General features: G+C 35.1%; 1 protein-coding gene across 1 annotated transcript; it reads right to left on the bottom strand.

The window, feature by feature from the left end:
* Nucleotides 1-202: 202 nt before the first annotated feature.
* On the bottom strand, nucleotides 203-14635 carry LOC136308823 (disintegrin and metalloproteinase domain-containing protein 18-like). The gene is made up of 6 exons (XM_066236581.1): nucleotides 14581-14635; nucleotides 13882-13958; nucleotides 7202-7257; nucleotides 4051-4129; nucleotides 3430-3506; nucleotides 203-404 (listed from the first exon to the last, which is right to left on the bottom strand). The coding sequence occupies exons 1-6, from the start codon at nucleotides 14633-14635 to the stop codon at nucleotides 203-205; spliced, it is 546 nt and encodes a 181-aa protein (XP_066092678.1).
* Nucleotides 14636-17631: the final 2996 nt, after the last annotated feature.

Consider the following 17631-nt stretch of genomic DNA (forward strand, 5'->3'; position numbering starts at 1 on the left):
AAATAATAAAAAATGCTATATAACACAATAAAACAATAAGCTTGAAAGACATTATTGTACAATTTATCATATATTTTAGGTGGAATATAGATGTTTTATTTAAAGATATAGAAGAAACTAGCAAATTTAATATTCCTACTCAACTGCTAAGCAATTCCTTTCCACAATTAAAATAATTCTACAGCAGTAATTTCATAGTATGTCATAACATCAGAATTATAATTACCTGTGAACTTAAATAAACTTTATAGGTCTGGTCTTTCTGCCAATTATTGCTGTAATTTTTTACTAATATTGGTATATCTGGATCGTTATTTTTCACTTGGTAAATTATATGCTCAAATCTTGCTGAAGATTCCAATGGCTCAATTCCATAGCTGATATTTTCAAACTGAAGGAATCCTCTGAATATAAGAATGAAATGATATCAAAATCCTATAAATAGTCCCATCAAAGTTATATTCTAAAATGTTGTAAGAAATAATGAACTTATATAGTAAGAAACATATTTTAAACCCATTTTTTCTTTTCCCATTTTTTCTTGTTTAACATCAGTAATTCTAACCACATCTAACTTAGTTTTTCTCATATATCAATATTAAAAATTTTAGCCATAGCCAGTTGGCTCAGCAGTAGAGCATCCTCTCCTGAAGCACTAAAATAGCTTAGTTGACAAGCAACAGAGTTGTGGCTCCAGATGGGCAGATCATTGCCCCCTACTGGGTTTGCTGGGTAGATTCTGGTCAGAGTACATGCAGGAGTCTATCTCTGCCTCCACGCCTCTCACCTAATTAAAAAAAAAAGTTTGGAAGGAATTTTGTATTCCCTGTGTAATAATCACATTCATTCAAATATATATTACTTAAGGCCAAGTATTTTCTGGGAAACAGATATTTGTTAAAAAATCAGGAATAAAGTTCCTGTTCTTAAAGATTTTAGGATAAGGGAAAGCAGAAATATAGAGTAGATGTCGAAAGAAGTTGCTATAAATGGAAACCACATTTGTATCCACATACAGAGAATGCCAATTTTCTGAGTTGACTTGAGTAAATTTTGGGACTCAGGAAAACAGAAACCACAAAGTTAGAGTGTTTTATCTGATTTGGACTTGTCTTCTGACAAACTTATCACCTTCCTCTTGCCATTATTAATGATGAAATTCAATTTGCTCTGCCATTTGCCTCTGAGGAAAATTTCTTTTCACCCATTCATTATTATATGTATGTCTGTTTTTTATAGATTCCAAAGATAAGGAAATCACATGGTATTTGTCTATCTCTATCTGAAATAATTTACTTAGCACAATACCCTCCAGTTCCATGCATGTTGTCACAAATAGCAAGATTTCATTATTTTTTATTGCTGAGTATTATGCCACTGAATATATACCACATCTTCTTTATCCATTCATCTATTGGTGGACACTTATGTTGCTTCCATATCTTGGCTATTGTAAGTAATGGTAAAATAAACATATATGAACATGTATCCTTTTAAATTGATATTTTCGGTTTCTTTGGATAAATACTAAGGATTGAAATTACTGGGTCATATGGCAGCTCTATATTTATTTTCTTAAATTTATTATGGTGACCTTGGTTAATATGATAATACAAGTTTCAAGTATACATTTATATGATACATGATCTGTATATTGCATTTTTGTGCCCACCACCCAAAGTCAAATCTTCTTCCATCACCATATATTTGACCCCCTTTACTTTTTACTATGCCCCCTGACAACCTCCCCTCTGGTAACCACCATATTATTGTCTGTGTCTATGAGTTTTTGTTTGTTTTTCTTGTTTGTTCACTTGTTGCTTTCAGTTTTATATCCCACATGTGAGTAAAAGCATATGGTTCTTAATTTTTTCTATTTTGCTTAGCATGATATTTTCAGGATCCATTCTTATTGTTGCAAATGGCAGTATTTCATCTTTTCTTATGGATAAGTAGTATTCCGTAGTATATATGTACCACACCATCTTTATCCAATCATCTACTGAAGGACACTTTGATTTTTTCATATCTTGGCCACTGTGAATAATGCTACAATGCTCATTAGGGTGCATTTAAATTTTTTTGCAAATAAATTTTTATTTTTTTGAGGCATGTTCATACTGTTTTCCATAGTACATGCAACATTTTTCATGTTTCTTTTTTTAATTCAGTGAGAGGAAAGGAGGCAGAGACATACTCTCGCATGTGCCCAGACCAGGATCCACCTGGCAAGTCTACTAGAGGGTGATGCTCTGCCCATCTGAAGCGTTGCTCTGTTGCATGGCAAACAAGCTCTTCTTTGCACCTGAGGCAGAGACCATGAAGTTTTTCTCAGTACCTGGGGCCAACTCACTCCAATCAAGCCATGGGAACAGAAGGGGGAGAAAGAGAGAGAGAAAGAAGAAAGAGAGGGAGGGGTGGAGAAGCAGACAGGTGTTTCTCTTGTGTTCCCTGACTGAGAATTGAATCTGGGACATCCACACGTTGAGCCAACACTCTATCACTGAACCAACCAGCCAGGGCTGAATGCACCAATTTATATTCCACTAATAGTGTGCAAAAGTTCCCTTTTCTCCACATTTTTTCCAGTACTTCATATTAGTTCTCTTTTTATGATAGCCATTCTGACAGTTGTGAAGTGATATCTCATTGTGGTTTTGATTTGCATTTCCATGATGATTAGTAATGTTGAGCATCTTTGCATATGCCTGTTGGCCAACTGTGTGTCTGCTTTGCTAAAGTGTCTGTCAAGTCTTCTGAGGTACTTTTTATAAAAATTATTTCATTAATTTGAGAGAGAGAAGAAGAAAAAAATAAAGAAAGAAGGGGAGAAAGAGAGAGAGAGAGAGAGAGAAGTATTAACTCGTTGTTCCAGTAGTTGTTCCATTTAGTTATGCACTCACTGATTGCTTCTCATACATGCCCTGAGCAGGATTGAACCTGCAACCTATGGTGGTCCAGGATGACACTCTATTCACTAAGCAACCCATCCAGGGCTGGTGCCTTCTTAATTAGTTGTTTTATGTTTGGTACTGAATGCACCTTAACTCTGAGCATACAATATGTGCCTGTTTAAATAACTAATTAATGCCATTTTTCATAACAATCTAATATAACCATAGATAATACAGCTATAATATTTAAAAAAATATTCTAACTTTTCATTCAATGAAACTATCCTCTTTTGCATAGTATATCAAAAATATCTCCAGTCAGGTTTTTCTGGAGTGCTTTCATTTGAATAAGCACTAAGGTCTAGCTACTAATAGTAATATAAAGAAAAATAAGATTACCATGAAGAAAACTTTCAGATTTGGATTTCTCTTAATCCTTTCCTGATTTGTGCCTGCTATCCACTGTGTTTCATTTTAAAGTATATCATAAGTTTTTCATATATAAATATCTTCTAAGATATTAAGATATTAATACCTGAGTCCAGAACATATGTGGAGTGTTGCAACTGAATTTGGAAAATCTGCAGCATATCCTTGGTAATGGCAATGCATCTGAAAAACAGTATGTAAAAGCAAATATACATTATTTAAAAAAATATATTTTTTTATTTATTAATTTTTTAGAGAAAGAGGGGAGAGAGAGACAGATAGAGGAGGGGGAGGAGCAGAAAGCATCAACCAGGCAAGCCCAGGGTTTTGTACTGGTGATAGTATTCCACATTGAAGCTTTATCCACTGCACTACTACATGTCAGGCTAAATAAATTCTTTATAAATAAAATACATATGCTCAAATATTACAAATGCCTCAAAATCTTAAAAGAATAAAATATAATTATGTGTTATATAGGTTTATTATTGTACATTTTCAGGGAAGGTATTTTTGACAATTCTCTTTACTGTGTACTACCCATGAATATTATTTTGGCATTTCATTTTATTTTTTTGTACAAAAATCAATCACATAATGTGTCATGTTATACAGAATAAACAATTATTTTAAATTGTATACAGAAAACAAATATATATCAATAGTTATGATATGTTCACAAAAATAAAGGAACATATAATAAATGTCTAAGACATCTGAGTCTTACCTTAAAATATGAAGAATCAGCATGCAAAGATCCAGTTTCATTAAATGTATATACCAAAAAATTCTTAGATAAGAATGAGCTAAGAAAAAACAAAAATAAAAAAATTGGTTAAGTCATGCTTTTAATATGAATAATAACATTATATTAATAAAAATTAAGTGTGAAATTTATTAGACTCATAATAGTGATGTTTCAATTAGAATAATTTTTGTGTAAAATAACGGTTTATATATGTATCAGGCTTTACTAACACTGAAATAAATTCTGTGAATCCTTTGTATTAGTTATTTGTGTATGCTTGTATATGTCTTCATTCAACAAATATTTATGGAGTGCCTCCTCTCTGACAGATCCTTTTTCAGGCACTGAGATAACAGCATTAAACAAAGACAAAACCACTGGTCTTCATGAGAGTGTGGGACACCTACTGCTAGCATGTTAGATGATGATAAGGCCTAGGTGAAGAAGATTAGTTGCAAATGTGAGCAGGACAATATGGTAGGCTCACAGATGTTATAATATAATACATTAGATGGTTAATAACTTGAAAACAAGCTCAGGGATTTGCACAGAAATGTTATTCTAAACAAAGTTAGGAGAAAATGCAATACCCTGAGGCATAAATATGCTTTGGGTATACAAAGAATAGCTAGAGGGCAATATGTCTTGAGTCAAGTGTTGGACTGAAGACAAGAGATAGTAGTAAGAGATGGTGTCACAGAAATGAGAAACCATGGGAATATTCTGAACAGTAAATGATAAGATCAGACCAAGATTTTAATAGAATCAGATTGAATGCTATGTTGAGCATCATCTGCAGAAACAGAGATACCAGATAGGCTGTTACAGTCATCCAGGCAAGACATGTTGGTGGTTTGAATTAAGATAATAGCAGTAGTGAAGGTCCAATTCTGATTATATTTTGAAGGTAGAACACATGAGATTTACTAATCCATTGAATGGGAAGAAAAACAAAACAAAAAGAAAGACGTCAAAAACTACTCTAAGGTTTTGTTCTGAGAAACTGGAAGAATAGACTTGTCATTTATTGAGATGATTGTGGAAAGGATAGATATTGAGAGGATCATAAGTACAGTTTAAATATGTTAAGTATGAGAATTCTATTAAGTACTTGGTTATCAAATAAGTTGTTAATAAGTGAATATGGTATTTACTGTAAAGAAATACAGATATAAGTTTAGAAATAATCAGTACATAAATTGTATTTAAGGGCCTAGGATGGGATGAAATAACCAGCTGATTGAATCTAGCTAGGAAAAAAAATCAAGATTCAATAATAACACCATGGAGTTCTCTGATTGGAGAGATAAAATATAATTCAAAAAATAAAAAATTAAATATTGCAAAACAGTAAGCACAATGGTAAGAGTTAAACAAGGAGTCTGGTATTCTGGAAGCCAAATAAAGAAATTATTTTGTGGAGGAGACACTGATTAGCTACACAAAATGCTGCCAATTGGACTAAAACTAAACTGGCATTCAGAAACGTGAAGGTAGGTCATTGATAGTCTTATCAAGAAACAATTTTAATGGAGTTACAGAGACTTTAAAGACCAACATGATATTAATGGTCATGAATTCGCTGACAACAGCAATCAGTCAGGAACTAAATGAGGGTAACGTTCTCTAGACTTGTTCAGCTATAAAGATGCAGGTGGACAAAATTCAGTTGTTAAAAATATATATTTTCAAAGAGACAGCCAGAGAGGAGGCTGTTTGATTCCATTTTTATAAAATGGTGAGAAAATACAAATTAGAAGACAGAAAGTATGCTTACTGTTAGCTGGAGTGGTGGTAGAAAACAGGGATTAAATGTGAAATGGTGTGAAGAATTGATGGATCCTACCTGGAGAATAAAATGTTCTAAAAATGATTTATGGTTGATGGTTATGTTAAGCCTAATCTGGAGGGACCCAAAACATTGAAGACACGAATAAAGTCTGTCGATTATACACCAAAGCTTTATTGTCTAGCTTGGCCAAGCGGTGGCTCCTCCAACAGTGGTCTGAGAGAGCACTTGCTGGCCCTTTGTTCTACTTAGTTTTTATAGTTTTGTAAGTGGGAAGTATAGAAGCAAAAATTGTAATTAGGAGCCCCTTACCACTATTGGTTATAGTCATATGTCCTTTAACACGATAGGACCACGTTCAATTTGCAAGCCATATATTATTTTGGAGAAAACAAAATTTACAAGTCAACACAATGGTAGGAAGATGTCTCTTTACATATTAAAATGCTTTCTTATATTATCTAGTGTTTATCTGCTATCTCTCTGTCCAGAGTTACACGTGTTAACTACACGCATTTACATAGGAGAGGTAGTTTCCGTGGGGACAAATACCCGCAAATGGTTCATTGCTATAACAAAAGGTTTATTTTGGCTTTTCTCTCCCTACACCTGGCTAGTCATTCACCCCTTTCCCCACAGGTGTGGTGGAATGTCTGGGGATCCATGTTTTCCTCCCCTTTGCATTTACAACAAAATGCCAAGGGCCATCCTGGTTATGCCAATCACACAGTACAGAGACTATTCTCACAATTTCTCTGCACACCTTAACCCAAATTAATAAAATGTTCTTCAAGCCTCCCAAAATATTAATATTAATTCTGTAGCTTTTGGTACCTTACAACACCTGCGGGTGAGGTGGCGCAGTGGCTTCTCAGTTACAGTACTACATAAAATTATTAAAAATCATTTAATTATGCACTTGAATGAGTTTTATGATATGTAAACTGTGACTTATAAAGTTAAAAATATACACATATATAATTAATACATTCATAAGATGTATGCCATTACTGTAGTTAAATTTTTCACCAATAACCACTTGATGTGTTAACTATATTTTTGTTTCTATCAGACATACTTAATTTATGTCATAATTCTGGGGCTCAATAGCTATATATTCAATTTAAGATTCATAAATATGTAGCTAATCTCTCAATTTGAAAATAAAAATCTAAACAATTAAATGCAACATTCTCTTAGATCTAAGATTCGAGACCTAATGAATCTTACATTGAAGTAGGTTGATTAAGCAGTCTGCATTATTCTTCATTATTATATTTAAATAGTAAAAAACACTTTTCAAAAGTAAAATCTAAGCTTTAAAAGAAAATCATATCTTACCATTTTGTGAGATGCAGAATGTATGGCTTTTTATCAATTGTAATGATGTAAATAGCCTAAGACAAAGCAAATCAATAAAGGTGATTTAGTAAAGAAAAACTATACAAAGTAAAACTATGACTCATTCCATTTTAAACATTAACACATTCTTTAGAATTTATTATTCAAATAGAAGGACTTTATTATTCAGAGAAGGTGAGGGAATTAGTGAAATTATATATACATAACACATAGATGTATCAATAGATAACAGAACAGCAAATCCCAAAGGGAAGGGGGGAGGGGGGAGGGGATTATATTGAGTGGTACACTTGAATCCATGCTAACACAATAAATTAAAATTAATAAAAAAGGCCCTGGCCGGTTGGCTCAGCGGTAGAGCGTCGGCCTAGCGTGCAGAGGACCCGGGTTTGATTCCCGGCCAGGGCACACAGGAGAAGCGCCCATTTGCTTCTCCACCCCTCCGCCGCGCTTTCCTCTCTGTCTCTCTCTTCCCCTCCCGCAGCCAAGGCTCCATTGGAGCAGAGATGGCCCGGGCGCTGGGCATGGCTCTGTGGCCTCTGCCTCAGGCGCTGGAGTGGCTCTGGTTGCAATATGGGGACGCCCAGGATGGGCAGAGCATCGCCCCCTGGGGGGCAGAGCACCGCCCCTGGTGGGCGGGCCGGGTGGATCCCGGTCGGGCGCATGCGGGAGTCTGTCTGACTGTCTCTCCCTGTTTCCAGCTTCAGAAAAATGAAAAAAAAAAAAAAATTAATAAAAAAATTTTTAAAAAGAATAAAAATAAGTTCAGGATTAGGGCAATAAATTTAATGTTTAAGTAAGGATGGCTTTTTGAAAAGAAAAACTGAAGGTCATATTTTGAAAAAATATCATTTTAGCATTATTAATACAATGGATTGATCATTTCTATTTGGAAAATGTATACATTTTCTAGTCGAAATGAACGAGACATGGCTGCAGACTAATATTCAATGCTAAAAACAATGAAACAAAAACAAATTTATAAATGCATATATGCATACTACCAAATACACCTAGAGCCACTTCACAAGCCTCTCCATATTAAATCAAGGAGGGATAAACACCCGAGAGACTGAAGCTAGTGAGAAATGCTGCAGCTTTAGGAATGAAAGCTCTCATACAATACAGACCGAGTTCTAACAGTGCTCATCATCCTAATAAGGTGGCATCCAGGAATGGGAGGTGACTCTAAACCAGGGGTCGGGAACCTTTTTTGTCTGAGAGAGCCATGAACGCCACATATTTTAAAATGTAATTCTGTGAGAGCCATACAACAACTGTGTACGTTTCGCATTATCCAATAAAGATTTGGTGTTGTCCCAGAGGACAGCTGTGATTGGCTCCCAGCCACCCATAACCATGAACATGAGCAGTAGGAAATGAATGAATTGTAATACATGAGAATGTTTTATATTTTAACGTTTTTTTTTTATTAAAGATTTGTCTGCGAGCCAGATGCAGCCATCAAAAGAGCCACATCTGGCTCACAAGCCATAGTTCCCGACCTATGCTCTCTAGATGTTCGTGGAGTGAGTCAGTGAACTGTCTCCACAAAGGCAGACAGTCATCTATGCTAACAAATCTACAATTTCTTTTCAAGAAAAACCAATTTTAAGAAAGATCGCTGATTATAAGGGAAGAGAGTCTGTGAGTTTGCAAGAGGGTAGTGCTGCTTATGCCTGGAAACATGCAGAAGTACAAGCCCGCAGACCCAGAGAATGGATGCCTAATAAACCAGAAATGGAAATGTAATACTGGCCCTACCAAGTATTCCTTATTCTTCCTTTAGAATTACACCTTTTTTTGGCCCTGGCCAGTTGGCTCAGCAGTAGAATGTCCCCTGGTGTGTGGAAGTCCCAGGTTTGGGTTTGATTCCCGGTTAGATACACAAGAGAAGCGACCATCTGCTTCTCCACCACTCCCTCCTCTTTCTCTCTCTCTCCTCTTTCTCTCTCTGTCTTCCCTTCCTGCAGCCATGGCTCAACGTGAGCAAGTTGGCCACAAGCTCTGAGGATGCCTCCCTGGCTTCACCTCAGGAGATGAAATGGCTCGGTTGTTGAGCAGGCCACAGGTGGACAGAGCATCACCCCGTAAGTGCCTGCCCAGTGAATCCTGCTTGGAGCGCATGCTGGAGGCTGTTTCTGCCTCCCCGACTCTCACTTAGTAATAAAATAAAAAATTTAGACCTTTTTCCCTCTTCCTCTCCTTAGATGTAGAGTTTCACTAGTGTCCTCCGGCCAAAAACCACTTTAGTCTTTTGCCAAGAGACTAAGGATTTGGTGTCACAAAGGCAGTAAGAGACTTGATATGTACTCTTTAAGGTATCTGTTAATTAATGTTAGGAGGGTGTTTTGATAAGTGTGGGAATGTTGCTTGGAGGTGCTTTTACTCTATTTTTGTTAAAAGTTAACAAAGTCAAGAATTTCTTGCAATATTTGAAGTCAAAATATTGTAAAGTGTGATTCAATTGTAAATAATATAAAAAGAAAGGGGGGGGGGAGTCATGGGTATAGTTTCTCAAGCGGCTAATGTTTCTTCAACTCTTCAGAAAGAAATATGTTATGATTTTCCCACAAAGTTCTAGACAAAACCAATGAATGTCTGAAAGTAAATAACAAAGGTTTGCCAAACTTATCCTGTATTACTTTAATACAATACTTAATAATGGCATATTACTTAAAAATTAAATATGTGGGACAAATCTCAGGTATGCATCTCAGGAAGATACTGTGATAACAGACCTAAACTATACAAAATTCCTATAAGAATAAAAGATGTGGAAAACAGAAGTTTTGAATACAAACAAATTATCTATAGTACAGTAAGAGAAAACAACTGCACAGTATAGTATATACAGAAAAATACACACTGGAGTCAAGTGCATTATCTGAGCATGGTGAAATTCAATTAAAAATCACTTCCAAAAAGATAATCTAGAAAAAGCCCCAGTATGCACACTTCAAAATTTCCCATGAGTTACTGGAGAAACAACAAGGAAAATTTAAAAACATGTTACATTAAAATATAAATGCATGTTATATAAAATGTATGTAGTGAAGTGACATCAGTGTAAATCAGAGTGAGAACAACCAAAAATTCTCTTCTACATAAAACCAACATGAGAAATAAAAAAATAACAAAGAATAAAGATTTTAGAGAATCAGTAAAAACACTCACAAACTAAACAACTAAAACAAATAGCAATAATATTTGGAGAGGAAGAAGAATCTCATTTCCAGGTAACCACAACGTATTACTTGGAATGACCAGTTTCAGTTGTCAAAATATCATAAGACATGAAAAAGACTAAGAGTGTATGGCCCACAAAAGAAGCAATCAGTAAAAACTATTTTGGGAGAAGATTAGATGTTAAATTTATATACTAAAAAATTACTTTAAAATAGGTATTTTAAATAATTTTAAAGAGCTAAAGAAACAGTACAATAATATCTCATCAAATGCAGAATATCTATAAAGGCATAGAAATTATAAAATAGAAATAAATAGAAATTCTGATATTAAAATAATACCAGAACAGCAAATCAATCAACTATGAGATATCATCGTACATCTACATAAAGAAGAGAAGAAGTAACAAATGCTGATGAGAATGTGGAATTGGTACACCCATTCTGATTTTTTCTCTAAGTATTAAACTAGTATAAAATCTGCAATCCTACTTCTTAGTATATATCTAAAGGAAACAAAATTATCTCAAGCAATATCTATGCTTATATGTTCACTATAGCATTATTCACAATAGCAAAGTTATGAAAACAACCTGTCTGTCAACAAAGAATACAGAAAATATGATATACATATTCAATCAAATACTAGCCAGCATTAAACAAGAAGAGAATGTTGCCATTTGCAATAACAGTGATGAATATAAAGGGCCTTATGCTAATTGAGAATAAACAAATACTGCATGATATCACTTATATGTGATACTAAGCATCAGATTGCCATGTAAGATATACATACATAGACTACACTACATTTTTACAAATCAAATTAAGATAGAATCAAGTTGGAATAAGTAATAAAAAATCTTTAAAATAACCAGAAAAAAAAAAGTATTTTTAGAGTAATAAGGATGTCCTGAGACTTCTCACCAGAAACTATGCAGGAACCAAATAAAACATTTGAATCTTTAAAGTGAGAAATAAAAAAAATAATAGTAAAATGAAAAACAAGAATAATGGCTTTTGCAATTGCATAAAGACAGTTCAAAAAACCTAAATATAGATATCAAACACTTCATAGTTAAAGCATTTTTTTCACAAGAAAGAGAGACAGAAAGGGAAAGAGGGAGAGATGAAAAGCATCAACTCATAATTACAGTACCTTAGTTGTTCATTGACTGCATTCTCATATGTGCCTTGACCTAGGGACTCCAGCCAAGCCAGTAAGCCCTTGCTCAAGCCAGAGACCTTGAGCTCAAGCCAATGACCTTGGGCTTCAAGCCAGTGACCTTTGGGATTAAGCTAGTGATGATGGGGTCATGTCTATGATCCCACGCTCAAGCCAGTGACCCTGTGCTCAAGCTGGATGAGTTTACGCTAAAACCAGTGGCTTCAGGGTTACAGACCTGGATCCTTCAAGTCTCAGGCCAATACTCTATCCATTGCATCACCATGTGGTCATGCACAGTAAAAGCATTTTATGTCCTATAGTGCTTATGTTTTGCAACAGGCAATTTGAAGTAAACAATTTAAAGTTCAAATTGACTATGCAATGACAATTCTTAGGAATAAATCAGAAAAAAAGCTTTGTAAACTATTTTCAACTGAAGGTAGTACTTGGAATTAGTCATAAATTAAAAATTAGATTTTATGCCCTGAATTTTTAAATTTTGATGTCCTTAATACTTTTTATCTTCTTTATTAAATATATACCTGTATATGGTATATATATTTATCATTTATATTGCATATATATTCATATTCTCCTTTAGGTTAATCTGAGAATTAAATGAGATTAGTACAGTGGTTCTCAAACTTTTTGAAGTTGAGGAGCATTTAAAATCCTACAAATAATTGTAGGTGCACTATATACACATTTCTGAGACATGTTATAATAATTAAGACAAATATTAAAGAAAAGAATATAAAGTCCAAGCATGCTTTTATGGTAATTAAATTAAATAAATACAACAAAATTAAACTTATTCTGACATTAAAAAACATTTTTATGTTATATTTTTTGTTATGCTTTTTAGAATTCATAAAAAAGAGGGGTGAAGAAATAAAAAAATAATAGTTATCTTTATCTATCTATCTATCTATCTATCTAGATACATTCTTAGTAAGATTTAGTAAATTCGGCAGGTCCTGGCACAAATGTGTTAAGTTTTTTCATTCTTGTGTTTATGAGAAACATGAGACTGATGTGTCCTAGCAATTTCTTCAATGTTTGGGCATATATTTGAAAGGCAAACTCTCATTTCCTCGTCAATACATTGAAGAATTCCTCCCTTTTTACTCTTAATTGTATTTAATGCAAAAAAAACCCCACCATACATATTATCTTAACTTTACCAAACAAAGAAGAAACTTGCCTCCAGTCTTTCTGGGGAACATGGGGGGTAGTGTAAACAATCCAGCACCACAGTTTAACAGCCTTTTGCAACCTTATCAGGCAAGTGAAGTGGGGGGTTGGGCAGACTGTCAGCTTACAGCCAATTTCCCACACCTGTCCCCAAAAAATCTAAACTCCAAAAACCCTATTAGTTTTTTGGTCCCCAACAGGCACATATTTCTCTGGAATACCATAGGGCACACCTGGAAATCTTCTAGAGTGCATCAGTGCTCCCTGGCGAACACTTTGAGAACCACTGGATTAGTACATGAAAACATAACTTCTCTAAAAAGTTATTTTATTCTTTTCAATTATAATTTCACATACACTTTATTTTTATTACTATTGTTCAGTAATAGAACAAAATCATGGTAGGTTCCATTATTATATGACAAAAACAGAGTTAATGCACTCTTAAGTTTTTGTTTACTTTTATTTCAATAATTGTTCTTCAACATGATTTCTGTTCCAGAGTTGCCATATATTGAGAACACCAATTTAACCACATGAAAATCTGAACCCTTGCATTATGACTTCTGGTTTATAGTATAAAACAAAATTATGCCAATTTGAAATATTCAAGACTAAATGACTCCAATTTAATTTCTTCTTTATACAACAGGTAAGCTTTTGTTTTTAAACTTTGTTTTCCAGTTAGTATTTTATTATTGTAATCTATTTCATTATAATCAGGCAAGTGTGACATTTTCTTTTTTGTTTCGTCTTTTTTTGGCCATAGTTCCACCAAGTCTGATGCTTCTGGGTCAAAATTTTGAAGGACTAAATTTTCTCAAGATCAATTTATTTGTTGTGGGAGCATTGTTAATCATAATGATTTTTCCTATCAGTGTATTTATGAAAATTGTGAACAAGTATGTCAGAGAGATGAAAAAACGAAGGGAAGGTTACAGGAGTCAGCAATGGAAGTAAAAGGGAGGCTAAAATATGAGTACAACAAAATAGCACAGTGAAGCATGCTTTGCAAATGAATACACATCAGTATCATCTGACTTAATACAAAGATAAATAAATTAGTTTTAATATTTAACATGGTAAAACAAATATTCTCAATCATTTACCTGCCTCTTTGTATCTTCACTTGCATTTGACCTTATTTTCTGTGGAACTGTGACATGCAGAAATATTCCTTCAGAATCTGCAGTAAGAAAATGGTTTGCTTTTTTTTTCTTCGCCAACAATCATCTCAGTCAACCACCCCATGGTGGGGTCTAAAATTGTCAGTAAACTTATTTATATTATATTTGCCCTCCAGCCTTTTTGGTTCAAAGCTTTCACTACATTTTAATGACACATTGAAAATGGCTAAGATAAAAAATAAAAATTAGATACTGCTGTTCTATAGGACCATTCTCTTCCTTTAGAACCATGTTGGGGCTGATTCCCTTGGAAATTTGAGGAATAAATTGAGAGCACTCCACACACCCCTAAATTCAATGGCCACAGAGTAAATGAGCCAAGACCAGCTGAGCCTCAGGGGTGGAGATGCTGGACCCTTGATGCAGAGTGGACTCCTTGGCTAACATCATCAGTCACCTGCCCTGGTCCAGGGTTTGGGAGGGTTGGAGTGGGTGGAGGAGGCAAGAGGTCATGGGTGGAGGTGGGAGTGGGGGTTGGGGATGGGAACACAAGGAAGGTACCAGTAGGGATCCAAGAAGAAGTGGTAGTGTTCCCACAGCTACAGGAAATTGTTCTCCAGGAAGAGCCCAGCGCTGCTCAGAGGCAAAAGGAGAAAGAAGTCCAGGCTCCAGTGGTCTTACCCATATGGGCGTGCAGGTTTCCAAGCTCAGCGAGCAGCACGAGAAGGAGGAACATGGCTGGGCCAGAGCGCAGAACGTGGTCAAGACTGAAAGCCGTTAGGCAACTCTGGGGCTCGCGGCAGTGGGAGTACCCAAGATTACAGCACGCACTTCTGGGCCCTGGGGTGATGATGACTGCAGGTGCTTACTGCTCAAGCTGGCTCACCCTTAGGGATCGTGATTGGCTGGACAGCTGCCACAGGGCTGGGAAGGGAAACCCCAGCCAGGAGCGTGTCTGTTTTCGCACAACTGATTTGTTGTGGGTGAATTTACATTGTTTAAACCCTTCAGTAGTGGCATAAGGGGCAGATAAACATGATTTGTTTTTCTCAGGTTCTTGGTAATTTTGTTTCTCTATGTCACAATTTTCTAGCATGTTCAATTTACTGTGATGGAAGAGAAAGGAAATTGGGCACGTTAACTAGTTGTATGAAACATTTTTACTTAAACTGTGTTATTGCTTTCTTAATTTATTATCTTTGCAAACAAGGAAAAATCAAGATTACTGAACTGAAAGTTCCAGCCCTTCAATCAGTTGGTCTTTCTGGTAACCAGCCCCATCCTGAAGCTATCCATGGGTCCATCCTAAGTCACATCATTTGTATAAATCCAGTTTGATTGGACGGGGCTTGTGATTAATAATAAACTACATTACTATCACCCAGAAAATTCCACTGGGATTGGGAACTCTGCCAAAAACTAGGGACAAAGACCAAATTATTTTTGTATTATGTCACATATCTATACCATTTTAGTGTTTTTTTCTAATCAATCTATGTTAAGTTAGTTAAGAAATTTATGTATTTATTCTGTTATATTTATAATAAACATTGTTTTCCAGTTTGCTTTAAGTGATTTGAAGAGATGAAACAATTTCATAAAGCAGTCAGTATCAGTATGTTGTTGTTTTTTTTTTTTAATTTTTTTTTATTTATTCATTTTAGAGAGGAGAGGGAGAGACAGAGAGAGAGAGAGAGAGAGAGAGAGAGAGAGAGAGAGAGAGGAGAGAGAGAGAGAGAGAAGGGGGGAGGAGCTGGAAGCATCAACTCCCATATGTGCCTTGACCAGGCAAGCCCAGGGTTTTGAACCGGCGACCTCAGCATTTCCAGGTCGACGCTTTATCCACTGCGCCACCACAGGTCAGGCTCATTGTCATTGTTTTAGAGTAGATATTTTTTCAGAGCAGTTTTATGTTCACAGAAAAATGCAAAATGTGTACTTGAGTTCTCATATACCCTTCTATCCTCCACATGCAAAGCCTCCCTACTATCAATATTTCATATCATAGTGGCAATTGGTGAATTTCCATTAATATATCACTGTCACAAAGAGTCCATAGTTTACAATAGGGTTCACTCTTGGTGTTGTATATTCAATTGATTCTGACAAATGTATACTGGTATGTACCCACTATTATAGTGTCAAACTTAATAGTTTTATTGCCTAAAAGTATTCTGCGTTCTGCCTATTATTCTCTCCCTCTCTGTGACTGCTAGCAAGCACTAACATTTTTACTGTCTACATAGTTTTGCATTTTTAGGATGTCATATAATTGAAATCATACAGTATATAACCTTCTATATAGAACTTTTTTTCCTAAGTAATATATATTTACATTTCTCTATGACTTTTTTTTTTCTCTATGACTTTTCATGGCATGATGACTCATTTCTCTTTAGCACTAAATAATGTTCTATTGTCTGGATGTACCACTCATTTACTGAAAGATATTTAGATTGCTTTTATTACATATACTTAACATGTGTATTTTTCCATTTTTGGCTATAGTATTTTTTTATATCAAGTAGGCCATGTATGATCATTATGTTTTTTAAATACCTCACTATATTTGATGATTTTTTATTTTTTTTATTTTTAATGACAATATTTGCCCATTCAGAGAGATCTAACCACATTAATTTCTCCTACCATTGTCACTTCCGTTCAAGTTCTTTTCAAGTCCCCGACCATCCAGCCAAACAATTTTGACATGTAATAATAAATCTGGCTATTTATCCGATCAAGAAATGTGCACAATCTGGAAGTTTTCCTTCTTGGGAGGATTTCCTTTCACCTCTGTCCTTCAGGAATGTCTCACAGAGGAGTTACCGTGCTGCAGCTGACTCCTTTCAGGTCGTGCCTTGCAAGATAATGTTGATTGTCTTTAGGAACCACCCCAACCACCCTTCTTTACTTCTAGGCCTATAACTAAACTCAAGTCCCAGCAGATTCTTACAGGGGAAGTACGAAGTCTAAACATGAAGAAGTGAACTACTCAAAAGAATACGTTTTTTAATTTACACAAGCAAACATCTGGGGAACCTGTGTGGACATGGATACAAAGAGTGTGAGATAATAATGGAAGAAACATAAAGTTGGATTAAGCCAAAGTTATTGATATGGGCTCACTAAGCGAGATTATGAATGTAATATTAGGAAGTTAAAAGTTAAAAGCACTCTAATGTTTGTTTGGTTGGATGAAACATGGACCAAAACATGATTTATTGTGAGAATATTATAAATATCCAATCTCTTCAGTTTGATATATTGTAAAAGAAGAGATTTAGAGGTTAGTTTCACCATTTTAAAGATGCAGAGGTAGTGATTCCCACCACATAATCATTCAAATTTTCTATGGTCTGTGCAGAAGACAGATTATGGAGAATAACCACGGATTACATTGAGTTTAGTCAAGTGATGACTCCAGTTGTATCTGCTGTACCAGATATGATTTCATTGCTTGAGCAAATTAACACATCTTCTGGTTCCTGGTATGCAGATGACAAATGCCCTTTTCCCTATGCCTGTCCATAACATGCACAAGAAAATTTCCTTTCAGCTTGCATAGCCAGCAATACACTTTCACTGTCCTACTCAAAGATTTATCAACTCTCCAGCCCTATGTCATAATATAGATCTTAATCTCCTTTCCCTTCCACAAGATATCATACTGGTCTATTGCATTGATGACAATATGCTTATTAGACCAAGTGAGTAAGGGGCAGCAACTAC

The sequence above is a fragment of the Saccopteryx bilineata genome, chromosome 6 (assembly GCF_036850765.1).
Source record: "Saccopteryx bilineata isolate mSacBil1 chromosome 6, mSacBil1_pri_phased_curated, whole genome shotgun sequence".
Taxonomy (NCBI): Eukaryota; Metazoa; Chordata; class Mammalia; order Chiroptera; family Emballonuridae; genus Saccopteryx; species Saccopteryx bilineata.